The sequence below is a fragment of the Eleginops maclovinus genome, chromosome 7 (assembly GCF_036324505.1).
Source record: "Eleginops maclovinus isolate JMC-PN-2008 ecotype Puerto Natales chromosome 7, JC_Emac_rtc_rv5, whole genome shotgun sequence".
Taxonomy (NCBI): Eukaryota; Metazoa; Chordata; class Actinopteri; order Perciformes; family Eleginopidae; genus Eleginops; species Eleginops maclovinus.
The window spans coordinates 2,807,395-2,829,083 of record NC_086355.1 but is presented as its reverse complement, the minus strand read 5'-3'; the positions used below and the strand labels follow the sequence as shown (position 1 = coordinate 2,829,083).

The 21,689-nt window shown below is 43.0% G+C and overlaps 1 protein-coding gene across 1 annotated transcript in view; it reads right to left on the bottom strand.

Moving 5' to 3' along the window:
* Positions 1–9,306: 9,306 nt before the first annotated feature.
* The window catches only part of slc49a4 (solute carrier family 49 member 4), a 48,373-nt gene continuing 35,990 nt past the window's right edge, over positions 9,307–21,689 (bottom strand). Inside the window, exons 8-9 of the mRNA XM_063887336.1 lie at positions 20,385–20,567; positions 9,307–10,918 (exon numbers count right to left, since the gene is read on the bottom strand). Of these exons, the coding sequence (XP_063743406.1) occupies positions 10,803–10,918; positions 20,385–20,567 (299 nt within the window). The 3' untranslated portion in view covers positions 9,307–10,802. The remainder of the gene's footprint in view (positions 10,919–20,384; positions 20,568–21,689) is intronic.

The window sequence follows — 21,689 nt, the reverse complement described above, 5'->3', positions numbered from 1 at the left end:
TAGTTCGATTGTAGTCCTGCAGCACTGAGACAGATAATCACATTCAGCTCGTTCTCATTGTACAGCTATTCTGTTGACAGACTGTTGTTTGCTGTCTAGACTCTGACCTCAGCCTCCACACAAGTACAAACCAAGGTCATCAGAGACAGGAGAGCGACAAATTCAACCATTTAAAGAGTTTTGGTTCTTGTCCGTTTCATAAGGAATATAAGCTGGTACAAAGTGTGTAGCAAACTGGAACAGCGGCACTCAAATATACTGCTGAAAATCTCCCTTAATTCAATGATGCAACACCTTTTGACCGCATGGTGATGTCAGACAGCTAAATAATAGGATATTAAGTGCATTTAACTGTAACCATGAACACACAACTGTGTCAATACACACACACACACACACACACCAGGTCAACCTGAGTTCAGTGTTTGTCCCGAGGCCAGGGTTCGATCAACGACCAAATAAGAACGATTGACTGTTCATTGTTTTGAGAAGAGTCAATTAAGGCGACCCTAACGAGCTGGAACAGACGACCCTTCAACAATAAGGAGGACTATACTCAACGTACACCATGAAAACACCAAACAACAACAACCAATTATTTCAACCAGCACATATTGTCTGAGTGTCTAAAGTCTGATGTATTTCTGTAGGAACGCCAAATTAATGTAGCTTGAAATCCTCACTGCAACACCAAATGTATATATATCTGCCTCATATTACTCGAGACAAACGCTCTACTTACAGCTGTGTGAGTAATGTTGAGTAAAAATAAAGTGCCCAGCTGTTCTGGGGAATCAGCTTTGAAAACATGAAGCTCATGGTCTGTTTTTTTACATCATAAATGGGATTTGAAGACTTTTCTAGAATAAAATGTACATTTTAGCGAGGAAATTAGATCCATAGACTGTTGGAAGTGTGTGTGTGTGTGTGTGTGTGTGTGTGTGTGTGTGTGTGTGTGTGTGTGTGTGTGTGTGTGTGTGTGTGTGTGTGTGTGTGTGTGTGTGTGTGTGTGTGTGTGTGTGTGTGTTTAGTCTTCCCTTGTGTTCCTTTTCATCGTTGATCACTTTGTTTGGTCTCCAGTTTTGTCTGCATGTTTGGATTCCCCTCGGCTGACCTCCCGTGTCTCCTAAGTCTTCCCGGTTTGTTTCATATTCTGTTTGCCAGTTTCCTTTTGTCTCATCTGCCTGCCCCTGCAGTTTTGGTATGCAAATGTATATTGGTTCCTCATATCAGTTATGGATCTCCTACCTTGACTTGAAAAATAGTCAATAGTCAATCCCAGCTGATCATAGGTTGTATTTACCGTGCAACATGTCATAAACTCACTGAAGATCTTTTCATTAATTGCCTGTGTGATTTAACTTGGAAACAGCATTAATTAAATGTCTGCTCGTACAGCAGGGAGGATATGTGTTCTTTTATGTACTTTGACTCTCATCTGACTCAGTTAATGAAGTCCTCCCCTCTGTGAGACACGGGTCAGACGGAGTGTGATTTCTTCAGTAAACTCTAATTAAGATGTTGTATTTGAGCTTGTGTTGACTGTCTGGCTCTCTAAACTCAAACCTTTGGATTGTGTTCTGATAGAAAGTTAAATTATGTGTTCCCTCGGAGCCTTTGTGGTGCTTCGATGTGCGTCCACATGCCGCTGAGGCAGGGAGACTTCACTCAGCGCTCCGCCCTCACAGAAGCACCTTCACTCACCTTTGATGAGGAGGAAGGGCACGGAGAAACAAATGGTGTTTCAAGTGGCGAAACAGCTGCATATCATGACAGGAGCCCACAGGAGCCTGCTGAGGGCCCAGACTTCCCTTTCAAAAGCCCATCTACATTAGAGGGGGACGGCGTCTGCAGGGGAGGCGAGCGGTGATTTGAATAGGCAGCCTGCCGGATCAAAGCCTGTCACGCTGCTCTCCTGGCTGCAGCCTTTCCGCTTGCATGCTTATCATAATTGCTCTTGCTCAGAGGACATGCTGCTTCCGTCAGGGCCACGTCCTGCTGCATTAGAGCTGAGGAGCCGAGCAGAACCTGGCTCCGCAGGTGGAAGCCTTTTTTTCCCCTCCCCTCAGAAGATCTCAGAAGAAGAAGTTGGACACAGGGAGTGGGAGGAATACTAAAGAGGTGCTTCATCAGCGGCAGCATCATGGCTCATCAATTTCAGACAGCCTTGACCTTTCTAATGTGCGTTGACCTTTGAAAATTAAATGTAACTTTCCTTTCTCTTAAATTTAAAACTCCTCCCAGAATCTAATGAATATAAAACGTGTCTCCCGCAGGTTTGGAAGATGTAAAACTTCCCAGTTAACCGAGGCGATGGTGACCTTGAGCTGTAAGAGTTTTTACAGACATTTCGTGACGGAAAACCCTCAAGAGGTTTCTACAGTATGACTTAATGCCCCTTCTGGTTCTCATTATTGTCCTTTTTAAACAATACATCTCTTCCTAAAATCGAGGCATATGTTTGTGATCTTGTTGATGAATTCTTCCAAAAGCTGAAATCCATAGTAACCTTTCTTTATCCAAGCAGACTGAAAATATCATTGATCCTTCAAACTTTTTTAAAGTCACCTTTTAATCCCTGAAGCGGTAATTCATTACTGAGGAAAAGTACTTGGAGATCAAGTGCCCTCACTTGCTATTGGCAGGTCTTTAAGAGTTAATACACGGCGAGGTTTTCTTGTTTATAAATGTTCAAATCAAGCCGTTTATATTTGTAGTCTTTTTGGTTATTCAGCAGGAAGCAAAAAGAAAATGGATGATGTGCAAGTATGTGGGCTATTTAGATGTAACGGTCACATGTACTGTACTTTTAGAGAGCAGGTTCTTAAAAAACGGTTGAATTCCTTCAACCCTGAGTCTCAATGTTTGTATGTTTTAAGCTGTATTTAGCCGAGTCACATGATTGGACATTTTTTTACCTGAACATGATGAGTGGTTTAGGTTTATGAGATCAAATATATAGATCCATGTGACTTACAGTATAATCTTAATCAGGTGCGATTAACAATGAGGATGCACAGCAAGAATCCTGCACCTTTATTTGTGATCTTTGGTCTCAGATTTCCATGAAAAGGAAATAATAACCCAAACTTTTTTAAGTGTAAGATTATTAAATCCCAAACTGGGACATTTTCGAGTAGCATCAAACAAAAGAAGGTATTGCAGATAATTAGAAATACAAATAGAAACATCTCAAAATAGAATAAAAGAAACCAGCTTTAGAGTAACAGGACATAAACAGTTCAGTGAAGGAGTGGAATATTACTTTAAACACATTGAAATGAGAAGCGTTTTTACTTTACATTTGTAGGAAAGAAGATTTTATTGGCAAACTGAAGTCAAAACAAGTGTAGGAACTCTTCTTCATAACTGCAGGTAACCATGCTCACTAATTACCTGTGCATGCATGTGAGGATAGCTTCACATCTGTTGCCTAGCTTGCAGTGTGAATGTGTATCGTCTGGTGATTTTATACATGGTAAAATGTAATTAATGAGCACATGGGACTGTTATATGGTCCACTGCTGTCATACAATAACAGCCACAGCCCCATAAACCTGTAAACAAACCGCTCTGTAACCACTGCATCCACCACTTAAGTGTGTGTGTGTCTTGTCTTCCTCCCATAAGTCTGTCTCCAGGTTATTATGAATGCTGCTGGAGCATTTACACCTTTAATATGTTGTGTTTTCCCACAGGAGCAGGAAAAATACCTCAAATTCACCGGTGATGAATTGGCAAATTAGCAGCCAGCTGTCAAATGCGGGCAGGTTGGATTTTTTTTGCAGCCCATCGCTTCTAATCTGAAGCACCGAGCACTTTTGAATATGTTGGAGATAAAGTAACCGGCTCTGTGATAGCACGGCTGCTAAATGAGCCATTTGAGAGCATGGCTCATTTTTCACAATCATCGAGAAGTCAATTAAGGGACTTCTGGGACACCCAAGGAGACATTGAGGTGCGACAGAAAAAGCCACAAGAGGAAGGAAAAACAAGTAGTGACTCAACAGAAACACACCAGGGAAATGTTAGGAGCAGCGTATGAAAGGAGGAGACAAAAGAAAGGGTATGAAAACATCAGAAGCGGTGACAGCGACACCGGTTTCCTGCCAGACAGCTGCTTTTATAGCACTGACAGGCAGCGACAACAAAAGCTGAAACACCAAACGTGCTGCTGGGTAAAAGAAAGCCTTTGTTTCCCTGTGAGGCTCCATCCCGTCCCCAGAGAGCTGCGATAGCACGCACAACAAACCAGAGGCAGGGATCGGAGATGAACTCCAGCTGAAAGGCAGTCGATAAACAGTGAGTGAAATGCATGCATCATTACCGTATCGCTCTCCGACAAGAAACACACCTCCAGGCACCTCTGTGGTCCCGGGGAACTTTAGGGTATTTGCATAGGGTTTGGATGAGGGCTCAGTGCGAGATTAGAAGTGTCTCCTCCTTTCTAACATCCCTCTGTGGGGACAGAACGACTCCTCTGGTTGTAGTAATTCTCACTTCAGATCAAACTGGGATGACTCCTCTGTAGGCGAGAGCCTCCCGCAGCTTCTGTCTGTCTCTGATATCTGAGAGTGACGATTTGTTTTGGTACACTTCAAGATCTGATTGGTTCATCCTTGGATTAAAGAGGCCCTATTATGCTTTTGTGTCCCTTTCCCATAGTGTGTCATATAGGTTTTAGTGCATGTAAAGGGTCTGCAAAGGCTAAAATCCCAGTGTTCCCTCCAGAAGAAATGCCTCTATTGGACTCCTTTGTTTACTTCCATAACATGCTGACATCACTATGTAACACTTGTGCTTCTATTGGCTAGCTTTCCAACACATTGTAGGTGATAGGCTAAGGGGCGGGACATCTCTAAGCGGTTGACCAATCAGAGCAGCTCTGGTTTCAGACAGAGGGTGAGGTGCTGCTATATTTATGTTTTAGTAGATGGGTCTGTAGAGTAGGTATGACTGATTCTGTTATGTTTTGTATTCTTCAGATGCTTTATTGAAATGTAAATATTTGCTGTTTATTTAATTCTGTTGGTTTTAATTAGTTTTACTTAAATTTCAGAAGAATAAAGTATATTTCATCTAAAATAATCAAATCGTTTTCTAAGAAATAATGAAATAAATCAACAGATTTTATTATAGAAAGTTGATTTATGAGATATTTGTGTTTATGAATTGAAACCCTGAAGGGCAAAACATCCCAAAGTCTCATTTTTAAAAGTTTGATATTAAACGTTCCCCAAAGTGTTTGGCTGAAGCAACTCAACAAACAAACAAGGGATTAAATGCATCCATTATTACCAACCGAACACTGTTTACTCTGCTTATTTACATTGTTCATTCATATGCAGGAGTTCGCCTTCCCCAGTATTATCTTATCCATTACATTTATAACGTTTGGTTTTATCGCAGTGCACAGGGGACGCAGGGGACAGATGCAGGAAGAGAGGAGGAAAAAGCTGAAACTGTGTCAACAAACTGAGGAGCCAAAACAAAGCGAGGTCCTTCCCTCTGCAGGAATCGTGACAGAATCATGTGACAGCTCCTCTCAAACTAAACAGACCCCCATAAACCAACAGTGGGTTCAGTTCCCATCCTGCAGGCCGGGCTTTGCACATGCTATGCAATAATTTGAGGCCTAAAAACATCCAGATTGGGGCCAGAGTCATTATATCCGAAAGTCATTTCAGTCCTGAAGTCCCGGCCCGGGTCAGGAGTCCGAATGGCATCAGTTCAAAGGATCATGAGCAGAACAATCGTTTGTAGACGAGGTGAGATTAATCTCAGTGTCTCGCAGTTCAGAGAGACGCTGATGCTAATGGGAAGCAGACTGGAGACTTCAATAGCGCCAGAGACATGAGCTCATCTGCAGCTGGGCCACCAGAGCAGGAGGGGGACGATGAGGATGTCTGTACACGCAGCAAACAGCGACGTCATGCCTTCAGGTCATGCATGCTCATCCGGGGTTGTATCCATAAAGGGGAAGCAGGATACAAAGAGGTTTCTGGGAAAGCAGGTGTCCTCTGAGAGCTTCCTCCACTCCTGCAGAAGTGCGAAAACATTACTGAGCTGCCAAAACAACACAGCAGAGGATCTCAGGGCCCACCAGGGTGTGATGGCATCTGCTGCTTAAAGGAACAGTGGCGTCCAAATATAAATACAGTATATTGACTGAAATATTTCATTTAGTCTAAAATCCATAGACTGGTCTCTCATGACACAGACAACTTGAGTATTTCCATGTTATGCTACTGTGTACTTCTACTCCACTGCATGTATTTAACCCCTTTAGTTGCTAGGCAGATTAGGATTAATGATGGTAAATATAATCTCCCTTAAATCAGACTGTAGTTCGCCTGCAGTAAATCCAGCAGCTACCCTGCAGTATACAAAGCCATTCAAACTAGCTGCACCTTTACCAGCTCTGAGAACACTTTAATGATCAATCATTATAAAACATATCAGAGATATTATTCTGAAATGGACCAATCAGACAATGACTACTTTTACTGTCACTGCTTTAAGTACATTTAGAGGAGAGTACTTTCTACTTTCACTGGAGGAACATTTAGAATACTTTTACTGTGACAGAGTATTCCTACACTCTGGTACTTCTACTTTACTCAAGTACAAGACCTGAGTACTTCTACTTTACTCAAGTACAAGATCTGAGTACTTCTACTTTACTCAAGTACAAGATCTGAGTACTTCTACTTTACTCAAGTACAAGATCTGAGTACTTCTACTTTTACTCAAGTACAAGATCTGAGTACTTCTACTTTACTCAAGTACAAGACCTGAGTACTTCTACTTTACTCAAGTACAAGATCTGAGTACTTCTACTTTACTCAAGTACAAGATCTGAGTACTTCTACTTTACTCAAGTACAAGATCTGAGTACTTCTACTTTACTCAAGTACAAGATCTGAGTACTTCTACTTTTACTCAAGTACAAGATCTGAGTACTTCTACTTTACTCAAGTAGAAGATCTGAGTACTTCTACTTTACTCAAGTACAAGACCTGAGTACTTCTACTTTACTCAAGGACAAGATCTGAGTACTTCTACTTTACTCAAGTACAAGATCTGAGTACTTCTACTTTACTCGAGTACAAGATCTGAGTACTTCTACTTTTACTCAAGTACAAGATCTGAGTACTTCTATTTTTACTCAAGTACAAGACCTGAGTACTTCTACTTTTACTCAAGTACAAGACCTGAGTACTTCTACTTTACTCAAGTACAAGACCTGAGTACTTCTACTTTACTCAAGTACAAGACCTGAGTACTTCTACTTTACTCAAGTACAAGACCTGAGTACTTCTACTTTACTCAAGTACAAGACCTGAGTACTTCTACTTTACTCAAGTACAAGACCTGAGTACTTCTACTTTTACTCAAGTACAAGACCTGAGTACTTCTACTTTACTCAAGTACAAGACCTGAGTACTTCTATTTTTACTCAAGTACAAGACCTGAGTACTTGTCCTACCTCTGGATATGCAACATCTCAACATATCCCAAAATGACTGGATCTATGTTGTATATTTATTGGTTTGTGAGTTTTATTCATCCCAAATATTCCAACAGTTTTCAAACCTAGAGAAATTTGAATATAGGTAAAGGTGCGTTTGATTCGACCGCCTGTAATGGTATAGGAATCCCTATGAAGGGAGACACAGATACACATCTTTCCCAAACTACATCAAAATATGGACCCAAATGCACTGCAGCTGTAACGACTCAGCAGGGAACCAGCTTTGAAGATGCGGGACTCAAAACCTCACGTTTACCTGCAGTCAAAGATCAGGAGAGAGTCTGAGCAGGCAGCAGAGTTATCCGGGGCAGGGCATCCCGCTGGAAGGCAGAATAAAGTGTGGATGAGGGGTGGGGGGGAAGCTCGGATGGAAGGTGAGGTGATGGGGATGGAGAGGACAGGGGGCAATCTGCAGGGCAGGAGGGAGGGGCAGCGTCTGAGGTAAACACATCATTAGTTTTGGAAGTAGAAAACAAAGCAGGCGGTGCTATCGTTAGCATGCATGGTGCAGCTCAGCAGCGAGGATGGAAACACGGCTGAATGATGAGGAATAATTCACAAATGATTGTGATTATTTCGACTGATTTAGCTATCACGATTATACCTAGAATGAATCATTTATGAACTCATAATCCCACCCAGAACTCTCAGGTCTTCTGGGAGGGGTTTGCTTTCTGTCCCCAGAGTCAGAACTAAACCTGGAGAAGCAGCGTTCAGGTATGATGCTCCAAACATCTGGAACAAACTACCAAAGGTCCGCTGCAACTCCTACTCCTTTTCAATCCAGGCTGAGACTTAAGAAGAAGAAGAATGGGAGGATGAAACCCTCTTTATTGTCACATACATGCACACAGCAGAGCACACACAGTGAAATTTGTCCTCTGCATTTAACCCATCCTAGTACTAGGAGCAGTGGGCAGCTATTGTGCAGCGCCCGGGGGGGTTTGGAGGTGTCCAGTGCCTTGCTCAAGGGCACCACAGCAGGGCCTAGGAGGTGAACTGGGACCTCTCCAAGTAGCAGTCCAGCTTTCCATATTTTCAAGTCTGTTCGGGGACTTGAACCGTACGGTTCCCAGTCCAAGCCCCTACTGACTGAGCCACTGCTGGACAGACTTTTCTTTTTGCCTCTGCTTTAGATTAAATCAAATAACTATCTGACTGCATTGTCCCTTTTGTTCTTGTATTTCAAACCTTTCTTATTGCGCTTGTTTTCTGTTTAATGACTGCTTCTAAATGATGTGTTTCTGCTGCAGTGTATCCTAATGCTTGTTGATTTATTCCCTTGTGTTGAAATGTCCTAATTGCCTTATTATTCACCTAAAACATATATTTAAACGATCACGGGGAGATATATATTAAGAGAGTATCCAACAAGCATTTGGTGTTGTTCGTGGTGCCAAAATAATGATACAGTTTTACTCATCTTGTAGAATCTGCTCTATGACGTCTTCTGTGTCTCCAGAAGAGCTGAGAAGTTTACCGGAGAGATGATACGTGTTGCATTATGGGACATGCTGCAAGCAAGGCGGGCTTATAATGTGCAGTGACACCTTGTTAACTCTGTATTTAGCACGATGGAGTGTTTACGACACCCCCATGCACACTGCATGAAACAACCACCTGTGAGCAAAGACTAGAGTTCATTCCCTGTAATGAAAGGGAAATAAAAGGCTCTAATTGACATGTACAAAGTGCAGGAATAGCTAAAAAAAAAGACAAGTTAAATCTTAAGTCATCTTGAACCTTTAGAAACCAGGAGGACGACAGCATCTTAAAATGTTTATTTATTAAGGTGCTGGAAATATTCAACAGTCACATTTGTTCATTTTGCTTTTTCACAGAACAATGTATAACCCAGAGAGTCCGGGAGACTGCAGAGTGTGTGCTGCAGGACACAGGAACATGACCTTTAACAATATATACAGATACAGATAAAAGAGTCACAGTGTGTGTGTGGGGGGGGGGGGGCTGAACGCACAGCACTGGGCAATTAAGGCAACACGTCAAAAAAGGTAAAAAAAAGACAACCTTTTTCTGTACAAGGAGAGTAAGAAATACAAAAAACAAGCACCAGGAGAGACGTCACGGAGCCTCCTCTGACCCCCAGAGGGACACAAACACTTCCTTTAGCTGCTGAACGAGACAGAGACAGACCACGGACGTGTTGGAGACGGCTGAGTCTGCACGGGACAGATGTTTTTCATTCGCCTTCATGTGTTTCTTTGTGGTTTTGTCCCTCCAGATCTGGAAGTGGTTTTTTGTCACATCTCCAGTTTTGTCAGTCGATTCATCCGAGCAACAAGCAACTTCCTTTTTTCCCCCCTTCAGGTTGAGTTGTCTCTCAGCGGAGACTCCTGCTGGTGCTTTGGAGGAGGAGCAGCTTGGCAATAACCACGTAATCCTCCCGACGCCGGTTTAATAAAGTGATCTCCCTCAGGCTGAAGTCGTTTCAGCGACCGTGTTTTAGTGTTGAGACATTTCCAATAAATACTGGCAAGCTACGGAGTAAAATGTTTCAAAAGACTGTAAAAATGATAGAGTTAGATTAAAAGGCAAATCTCCACAAAACATTGACACATGATTATCCATAAATAGGCTGAACAACTTCAGAAGTGTGAAGGTGTGACTTCTCCTTTTGCTGCTTCCTGGCCGCCATCCAGTCGTCAATTTGGTGAATCAATTTTGCATAATGTTCATCTAGAGAGGGCCGTAAAAAATTCCACAAGTACCCGCCTCTCTATGACAGTATCACAGGTCCCCCAGTAGCACTAAACTAGCAGGAGGTCGCCCCGTTTAGCCCCGACTCAGCACAAATCCAGGCCTGCTGATTGGCTGACGAAGCATTACTTCCTCGTTAGGGGTCGACGCTCGATGCTGATCTGGACTCAGCGTCAAGTGGCTCTAGAAATACGACATAATCTGTAAACAACGACCTCTAACAGTCCGTCATGCCGCGCCTGGTTAAGAAAATTAAACCGTTCACAAACGTTTGTTTACACACAAACACAGACAGGTAAATAAAAACAGGTGATGTGTTAAACAGTCATATGGCATCAAGACGTCTAAAGAGTAAACAATCCATCAGCAGTGTTAGCATTATATACATACATACTCAAATCTAAAATAACAGTGGGGGGGGTGTCTCCACTTCCCCTTCGCCTCCCTTTTTTCTCCTCTTCTTTTGTGCAAGATTAGTAATTTAGTCCTCAAGTGTTTGTTGTTGTTGTTGTTTTAGTTGTTGTTGTTGTTGTTGTTGTCCTCAGCGGTGTCAAACAGAGACAAAGACGTCCAGGTAGAGGCGGTCGTACGACTCCCTGAAGAAGAGGATGAGGACGAGGCTGAAGAGACAGGAGCCGGTGAGACACCAGTTCAACCAGGACAGATCTGCAGGAGAGAGAGAGAGGAATGTCGGGTCAGATGTTTCGGTTTGTATCTCTTCTGCGATTCATCGTAGAGCCAGGTAGGTATCCTGCTCAAAAACATTAAATCATTCACAAGCAGCTTAAAAATATAGGCTTAAGAAGGAGCTTTCCCTCTCCTGTGCGTGTTATATAGGTTTTAGTGCATGTAAATGGTCTGCAAAGGCTAAAATCCTGTGTTCCCTCCATTGGACCCCTTCCAGAACATGGTGTCATCACTATTCAACACTCACACTTCTACTGGCTAGCACTCCAACACATTCTGAGTGATAGGCTAAGGGGCGGGACATCTCTAAGTGGTTGCCCAATCACAACAGAGCCGGCCAGCTAACCAATCAGAGCAGACTGGGCTCTGGTTTCAGACAGAGGGTGAAAAGAGGTGCTGCAGCACAGGCAGTATGAGAAAAATAAAGAGCTTTCTGAACATTAAAGCGTGGAGACACGTCAGAAAATACTAATATGAACCTGAAAATGAGGAGAATATGTCCCCTGAAGGGGCCTTAAAGAGACAGGTGCTTCATCTGTTGCAGACAGAGGGTGGATACAGGTATATTCAGACTCACAGCGGGAGAAATTGTGGGTAATGCATGTAGAATTACTTTTAAACCTGCCTCCGTCCAAAGGGACTGACCTGAAAACATGTGAAAAATGAGCCGTCTACGTACATCCAGAAAACCCAACGAGAGCTACTATGAAGAGACATTGAATAATTTATGAGCATCACAAAGGGCTGATGGGTAATCAATCCCGGACACACGGTGTAGTAAATAAGCACAGCCGTCTGTCACCGCCATTCTGAATAATTCAATGATGCCGGTCGTGTTCCCCGTTATCATTGACCTACACTTGAACCAAAACATGGTGCAGAATGAGCTGTTCTATTTCCTCAGCTTTGTTCAGGCTCCATTAGACACCGAAGAGCTCCTCAAGCTGTCTGCAGTAATGCTGAGTGTGGAGGCAGATGGGGAGCCTGCAGCTGCACCGAACCGCTGGCATCTTAACTTATCAGCACTCGGACGAATAAGCTGTTCTTGTTCGGCCTGTGTGCGTTTCCCCCGGACAAAAAAAAACACCCCAATCAATAGTCTTTCTTCTGCTGCTTCTTTCACTTGCATTAAGTGGCTCTCTCGCTGTGCCGTGTCTCAGGTGTCCTGACAGAGGCGTTAAGCAGAGTCTACGGTGCACGGTGGAAACCTCTCAGCCACGACGGGCGGTGCGGTGACAGCAGGCAGCTGCCGGGGCCCTGATAACAAGGCGGACTAGATTTAGAGAAATCAGGAAGTAGCGGGGGCTCTGCAGCCACAATGTATGCCTTAGTTCTGCAAAAGATAGCAAATCATAAATATAAATGTGATGGAAACTTCTGGAGCGATGGAGTTGAAACAGAATGAGAACACGGGCTGGACACTGAAGGTTTATTATGGAGTTAACGGCCGGAGAATTGACACGACAGTTGCTGCAGCCACGAGGTGACAGAGCGGTTGCCCGAAGATGTCTTCCGTAGCCCGAGGTTTTAACCAGTTCAGAGTGTATAATCAACATTCCTCATCAGCGTACTAAACAAATATGGACCCTGAATCTAACTAGAGCTGTCGTCCGTGGAAAAGAAAGTACGCCAGGGAAGCTACGTCCCAGATAAGAAGGGCTTCTAGATGTCCCTGATCAATAAACTATCTCATGTCAGCTTGTGCTCGGTCAGAAACTGGCCTCAACAGCGCGCCCAAGCTGCCCCTCCTTAAGGGAAATAACAACACCCCAAAGCCAAAGAACTGTGCCATGGGAAAACAGAAAGAGGAAGGAGAACATGATGAGCTGTGTCAAAGGTTTAACACCTAAGCTAAATATTCCCTAACAATAAATAATACAAAAGACACAGAGAACGTACCGACCCTGACGCCCTGTTGCACAACTCCCATGCCCGATATTGCCATGAATGAGTGTTTGCACCCGATGTGTGTCAACTCACGTCAGCTCCACCTCAATTCCAATATCAATTAGCCGACCGAGGCATAAAGACTTCTCGTGATCAATGCACGGAGAGATCGGCGGTCTGATTGTAAATGAAGAGGTTTGGCAGAAACCCTTTGTGCTTGATCCTTCACTGCTTGAGAGAATGAAGGGTGAGAGGTGTGAAGATGAAAGAAATGGATGAACGGAGGTAGAAGAGGGGGAGGTGGAGGAGCCTCATTAATCAGCAGAGATGGAGCCGGACAGCAGGAGCCCCCGTGAGGACGCGGGGTTTATGGAGTCGTGTTTATCTTCTCCGTCTCGCTTTCTCACGTGCAAAAACACTCGTAACAAAAAGTTGGAGACACAGCCTGTGATGGCGCGCTGGGTAATTTGGGAAACTCAATCAGGTGATGTGATAAAATTGGAGGGGCGCTGGAATTGCTCCCGTCTGATCTTTAAGGGTTGGAGTTCTGAGGCAACAGCTGAGGTTTGTGAGCAGACTGAGATGAAGGGACAAAATGAGAGCAAATGAGATAAAAGAGAGCCACTTTTCTCTGATTTCTGGAGGCCACTCAGTTTCCCTCCTCGCTCTAAAGTTGATTACAGTATTAGATTATAAAGATCACTCTTAAAGGGCAGATATATAAGTTCTGTTTTTACTCTATTGATTAGGGTGTACACTGATTGCTGAAGCACTCTGAGCTGCTTTATTAATGGCTGATTAATCAGAGCTGGACTGATAGAGTTAGTAGACTCAATAGACTTCATTTTACTAATTGCTTATTTTCTTATGGATTTTCCTTTGGTTTTTCCTCCATTTGACCACATTTTAGCAAATTGGTGCTAACGATGCTGTCATTTTGAACACTAATGATGCTTACAGGCTCCACAATGGTCCGAATTATTCCAACTTCTGTGTCTTTATGAGTTTATAGTCATGGTGTGGATCAACATGGACGCTGCAAGGACGATATATTGTGTATTACTGCTCTAATTTAGGGGGCTTGAAAGGTCATTTTCAAACAAAATGATTCCAATCTGCTCCAAAATGTAAGGTGTCCTTCCTGCGCTCATGCTTCACTTCTCCACAGAGTTACATTCAAATCGGGCCAGTAGATTTTCCCTAATCCCGCTCACAGACCAACAAGCCGACTAACCCTAACCCTCAAACACGTAACTCCTTGGCGAACGTTATTAATAAACAGCTTTGTTAGCTTCACAAAAGCAGACTTTGATATATTCTGCACCCTAAAAGTGAGCATGACGTCTAACTTTTACTCTAAATATCTTCCAAACTATTTATTCCAGTGAGTCGAAAGACACCTGTTGCTGTAATGAGTCGAAAAAGAAGTTAGAAAATGAACATACAGTATGTGAAGTGTTTACATAAGATGTTATGCAGATAGAATTAAAAACATGCTATAAGACCCACCATAACAGTCCTCCATCAACCCTACGTGATGATGCCATTGCTCACCGGCTCATATAGCGGCTGTATGATGGTGATCAGAGGACGTTAGCTCCGGACAGTTCATCATATTAACGGCCTATTACCGCGGCTGCCAGCGTCAGCACATCGCAGCTGCAGATGAAGATGAAGACAGAGACGCGGGCCGACAGGCGTCTTATGGCCTAAATCGCTCTTAATTGAGGTCAACGCAGCGTTATAATGAATGAGGGTCGGGCTGTGAGGAGACCGGCGTCACACCTCGAGATACAAAGATAAGCTTTGTGTAAAGAGAGAGATCGTCCGTCACCAGAGCTGCTTTACACTGAGAGGGGCTCGTAATGCAGGAGGAAGGATCCTTAAAGAAGTGCTGGAGCAGTGTGTGGTTTTAAATAGCAGCTTTGCAGTTCAACATTTGTAATGCATGGACTGTACGTTTAGAAAGTTAGAACACCACTAGCTTGGTTTGTCGGGAGAGGTAAATGAGTGGAGGAAATTCAGCTGATACCAAGAGGAATAACATTTAGAAAGAAAGGAATACAAAGAAAGCCACATGGGGAAACTTTATATTACATTACGAGTCATTTAGCTGACCGATTTTGAACCCAAAGGGCAGAAACGTGCATGAGGTTTCAATTCATTCACATGACGCATGCAGTGTCTGGGCATCAAACCCATGCCCTCTCCGATTGATCGACATTCAGCTTCAACTCGAGCCAACGTAACGTGGCCAATCATCAGGTCATTGCAGATTGCATGAAGCCTATTGGAGATACCTGTGAAGATGTATGTGATCTAAAGTACCACTTCCTCTTTATGATGCAGAAGTATGAGCTGCAGGCGGGTGAGCACTTAGAGTTGCCGTATGATTCCTGATGAACAAAGTAGTACCCGGAAGAGTAACTGTGCTTCTGTTCAATTACTCCTTCAGTGTTGCTTCTCACTCACGATACAAGACTTTCTCTACAAACCAGCAGAGGAAGAAAGGCTTTTCATTCTCTCAGGAGCGACATAGCTCTACAAAGAGAGGCTGTTTGTTTCTTAAACACCTCCACAGTCTTAACAGGGGGTGGAAAAAAGTTACTCTGCAAAGGCATTTTCACATCTGACGAGAATGCAAAGTTTAGCAGAGAGGGGGAATAAAGAGACGTGGCAATTATTTCTCTGAGCTGAATAATTCCCCCCATGCAGGAGGCTCTAACATCTTCCTCCTCCTCCTCCTCCTCCTCCTCCTCTACAGAACCTTTGAGGCTCTTTTGCTCCACAATACCTCTCTGCTGCTTTGTATTCTGCCCGATGCACGGCGCTAAATGACACACAGCAGATGAAATCGAAAAAGAGCAACAAGCGCAGCTCCACTGGCCGGAGGCTCCATTCATGTTTGGGAGTCACATGGTTCAGAGAGTTTGGGGATTTTCAGAAACAGGACAACAGAGTCGAGAGGGTTCTTACAGAGCTCAACGAACCAAGACCGGCCTCTCTCATGGATATTAAAATGGACAAGGAGGTAAATTCATAAACACCTCGCCATGAGAATGCATAAGAAGCCAGAAGGAAAACCCCCCCTTTAAAAATGAACTTGAAAAAGAGATGGGAATCTTTAGAAGGCCAGGGCTGGCTATTGTTCAATATCTGGAGGTGCAGGGGATTCGAAAAGACGAGGCTCATGCAGAATTCATCAGTTTTAAAAAGTCTGCATAATATTTTGCTACATCCATTATGCGACCACAGAGAGGAAATTACAGTAATGAGACGACCCGGCAGAACACTTCCAATGGGAATTAACATAATAATCTAATTAAACTTCTCAGGACTGATCTCCCTGCAGGCTCAACTGAATACAGTGGATATCTAGCAATGCATATATTTTCTTTCTGTCAAAATGTGTCGATAAATTCAGTCCAAATGGTTATAAATGTAATAAAAACTGCTGAAAATGACTAATGGACCAAACTCACAATTCTGAATAATTCATTGATAAAGTTTTAGAATTCAAATGCAAAAATATACGATAAAATGATAAATAAATAAAATGTTTTTGGATTATTTTAGGTTTTAAGAATACTTAATGTCTACTAATTTGTTTATTTTACAGATGGAAGACAAACCATATGTAATGTCATTTAAACTTAAATTAATGACCAAAAACATAACAATATTGGCTTCCAAAGAGTAGTATAAAGTACCATTTAACTCTGATGCACTTTGAGTTTTGTTTACTCAAATGAAATGATTATTAAATGATTATAAGACTGAACAAACTCAGAAAAAGTTCCTAAAAATTGTACTTCAGTAAATGTGCTTCGTTGCTCTTTTTCCCACATAAAAGTTACTTGATTGCAACTCATTTTCCACTGGAAACCACAAAGAAATCCATGTTTTTGTTTTTAATCAAGTGAAATAAACTCTCATACCTTAAAGCTGAAGATATTTTTCCATCCACACAGAAAAAGCCTCACACACACACACACACACACACACACAGTCAATTAAGGCGACCCTAATGAGCTGGAACAGACGACCCTTCAACAATAAGGAGGACTATACTCAACGTACACCATGAAAACACCAAACAACAACAACCAATTATTTCAACCAGCACATATTGTCTGAGTGTCTAAAGTCTGATGTATTTCTGTAGGAACGCTAAATTAATGTAGCTTGAAATCCTCACTGCAACACCAAATGTATATATATCTGCCTCATATTACCCGAGACAAACGCTCTACTTACAGCTGTGTGAGTAATGTTGAGTAAAGATAAAGTGCCCAGCTGTTCTGGGGAATCAGCTTTGAAAAAATGAAGCTCATGGTCTGTTTTTTTACATCATAAATGGGATTTGAAGACTTTTCTAGAATAAAATGTACATTTTAGCGAGGAAATTAGATCCATAGACAGTTGGAAAGTGTGTGTGTGTGTGTGTGTGTGTGTGTGTGTGTGTGTGTGTGTGTGTGTGTGTGTGTGTGTGTGTGTGTGTGTGTGTGTGTGTGTGTGTTTCCACCTGCAGTTCTTCACATCTGGTATATATTTCAGTCCTATCTATGATTGATCACCCTGCGGACCGCTTCACAGAATTCAAAATACATGGCCTGTCATCTGGATCACAATTCCTCTAACAGTCGGAGTCATCCCTCAGCTCCTGTCCGTCCGTCTCTCTGAAAACTACAACTGAATTAAACGAACCCATGCAACAACATCCCTCCAGCTTCATTCTCAACACTTCAAACCAGGTCTCTGGGGGGGGGGGGGGGGGGTCACTGCTTTACAGCGGGTTGTAAGGTCTCTTAATTCTGGATATAATTTAAAGAGGCCCTATGATGCTTGAGGTAGGCCTGAAACGCCTCGATTTAACTTCCGGGAACAAAGCAACATCCCTATGTAACCTCGCGCTTCCATTGGCTATCGCTCCAACACATGACGAGTTAAGGGGCGGGACATCTCTGAGCAGGTTGACCAATCACAACAGAGCCGGCCTACTTCAAAGGTGGGCAAGTTAAAACAACTAAAGGGGCGGCAGTGGCTCAGTCTGTAGGGACCTGGCCTTGTTCGAGGTGACCCAGGAGGTGCCAGTTCACCTCAGTGGCACTGCTGAAGTGCCTTTGAGCAAGGCACTGAACCCCTGACTGGTTTTCTGGGGATCTTTGGACAAAAATAAAGTAAAAATAAACAACAGACAAACCCTTTAATACTGTATATCTTGCTATTATGATGCCAATGTTACTGAACCTCACATTATGATGTCTATATGAGTCTTCTGCTCTAACAAACTGTGGTTGAACCAGCAGAGACTCTACTCTGTATCTGCAGGCAGGTAGTTTCTGGCACTCCCGCACTGAGGTTGTGTTCTGCACGCACGCATCACAGCGCCTGCAGCGGTGTGAACCCTGTGACAGGAAAGCTTCGATGCCTCATGCTCTCTGAGACGACTTCAGGAGGTGGGGGGGGGGGTGAAGGAAAGAGCAGCAAAAGCCTCCGTCGTCTCAGCTTGATCTTCTCCTCGGCTGTCGCAGGGAACTGTCAGGATCCATCTCAGCACATCACACACACTCTGGTTCGCCCACACAAACACACACACTTGTGTTGACGCTCAAAAAACTAACTGTGCACCCACACAGGGACACAGAGTGCAAACACACACATTCAGATGCAAACACACACACGTTGATGCCAAGCAGTCCGAGGGAGTTTTGTCAGTGGAGGATACATCGTGGATTTGTGTGTGTGTGTGTGTGTGTGTGTGTGTGTACTTTAAGCTCCGTCTATCCACACCTGGCATATATTTCGGTCTAATCTATGATTTATCACCACTCTGACACACTTATCGGCTCAGAGGATTTAAAAATACATAGCTTGTCATCTGGATCACATTTTTTGGACAGTTTGAGTTTTCCCACCGCTACTGTCCTTACGCCTTTATGTGACGGTGATGGGGAGGAGAAAGACAGGAAGTGTGGGGTACTATACGTAAAGAGAGTGGGTGGGCTGACATAGATCAGACGCTGGGACAGCTGGGACTCACTGCTCAGAGTATTGGTGCCCTAACCTCCCTTACTGTTCTATAACTCAGTTGCAGTAATCCACTCAACAGCCCTCCAGCTTCACTCTGACAAACTTATTCAGTCATACCTGCATCTGCACTAAAGGCCTTTCTTTGAGCATGTCAATGGTCTGCAAAGGCTAAAATCCCTGGACTGACATCAGTATAGAATAGAAAACCTTATAATTACATAGTGATATACAACCAGATTTGGAGTGCAACTCTGTCACACGTGCACAGTAAACGAGAACACGCCAGAAGGGCAGACGAACGTAAACCACAGACAGGGGGAATAATAGTTATAGAACAATGGCATAGAAAGCTATAAAGTGCATATAAATTAAGTTATGGAAACAGTATTGCACTTAGGTATGTACCACTTGCACTCCAACACGTATAAACTAAGGGGCAGGACATCTGTTAGCAGTTGACCAATCACAACACAGCCAGCCAGCTAACCAATCAGAGCAGACTGGGCCTTCGTTTTAAGACAGAGGATGAATTGAATAGTAAATTGCCATCTTAATATGGTTGCATTTTCAAGGATTTAAATGTTTGAGGCATTTCATTTGCTGGTTTTGTGTCGCTGGCTGTCACATCTATTAGCGGGCCCCAGAGGGCCTTTGATCCCCACGGCTGTTTATGTTAGGCGATATTAAATCCACCTGCACTGACGCGAATAACTAAGATACAGGATCGAGATAAAGCAGCTGTCAGAAGGACGCACATGAATATTTACGAGAGGCTGAGGAAGTATATCTCTTATTTACTGAAGCAAACAGACGGAGTGTGTCTGATTGGCGCCGTGATGCAGCCTCACTCACGGCAAAGGTTAATGAAAGTGAAGACAGGCGGGCAAAGATCACAGCGGAGCAAAGTAGGGCCTGAGTACACACACACACACACACATACACACACATACACACACACACACACACACATACACATACACACACACACGCACGCTGACATGGATGATTGAGCTCAGTGTACTTTTGATTTAGCTTTCTCCTGTGGATGCCAGAGGAGGGAGAGGACGACTGAATGATTATGTTACATTTTGCTGCCAACTGGAAGATAAATCTGAGGCTAAATTATAGCGGGGAGTTTTCTCTCTCTTTGTCCTGATTGTGTCAATTGCACTGCAACCTAAATTTTCCCGCCGTCCGCCTCTTATCGGCAGAATCTGCAGGGACTGGAGATGGATTTTTGGGAAATAATAGAGCCTGTGGGATTAGGGAGGAGGGGGAGCCCAGTTTGGCACCACTGAGGTAAGATAAAATGGTAAAAAAAGGCCATAAAACAAAATAATGATATGTATTTTTGGGTTATATGACTTTAAAAGTGCTATAAAAATGAAATGTATTATTCTATAAATTCAGTTGAGTTCAAATTATTCCTAAAAATGATATAAAAGTAAATACAATATACTAAAAGAAAAGAAATCAAACACTACAGCATCAGTGATTTTATCCACATGCAGTCCTGCTTTCTCACCTGTACAGTAAAAGCTGAGGAAGAAGAGCAGCAGGCCGGTGACCAGGTTCCCCAGGAAAGTGACCACTCCACAGGTGATGCCTTCAGGGACCGGGTACACAGTCTCGATGAAGAGCTCGAAGAATATTGGCACGCTGCTGTTGATGAAAATGCCCACCAGGATGCAGGACGTGTACAGGATGGCTGTGGAAGGATAAAAAATAGCATAGTTCAACAACAATAAGTCACAGTTTAATTAGGAGCTGTGATATGGGAATCAAGTCCCATCGGAGCAACTCTTTTTAAAAGGGATGGCACACCGATCAGGTTTATGCAACAGCAGCGGTGATTTATGCCTCCGTTGACGGCTTCCCACTGAACCATTTGTTCTCAGCAGCGTAGATTTATGAAGAGCCCTCAACCTGAGACAACATTTCATTTAGAATCCCTTAAGGTGGCAATTTACCAGACACAAAAAACAAAATATCGTAGGTGTACGGATGGAAAGAGGCCAGCTGGCGAAGAACTCCAACCTCACCTTTCACCATGCTCTTCAGTCTGTTTCTAACCTACTTAATGTATGTTGTAGAAAGTAATTAAGTATATTGACTGTGCTCATTTATACTTCTACTACATTAGAAAATATTCTACTTTTCAGTCTTTACAACACTGCAGGTTCATAATAACAACAAAACATATAACATCTATGTTTTATTATGGGTTAAGAAACCAGGAAGTCCACCTTTAGCAGCTGCCAAATTAAAATGATGAACAGACAATGCATCAGCAAATATAATCCAGGAGTAGGATAAATATTCATTATACAAAGAGCTATTCTGCACAATAAATACTTAAATGATGACATTTCCCAGCAGTAAAAATACATTGCAGGACTTTTACTTGTAGCAGAGCAGTTTTACACTAGGGTATTACTACTTGTTATGAGTACAAGATACTTATTACACCTCTGTCTGTATCACATTCCTATGTTACGCTTCAAACTGGTAACAAGAAAGCATCAAAGTTTAAAACCAAGCACTTCTTATGACTCACTGCATTGTAAGAGACTCTAGTGTGTGTGTGTGTGTGTGTGTGTGTGTGTGTGTGTGTGTGTGTGTGTGTGTGTGTGTGTGTGTGTGTGTGTGTGTGTGTGTGTGTGTGTGTGTGCGTGTGTGTGTGTGTGTGTGTCTTCAGGGTATTTAGAAAACCTTCAGTGTTTCCATACCTTTCTTAAAAATCGAATTCAAGGACTTTGCAGGACCACTTTCCTTAAATTCACAGACCCAAGGTGGCATAGTTTGAAACACAGACCAAGGTGAAGAACAG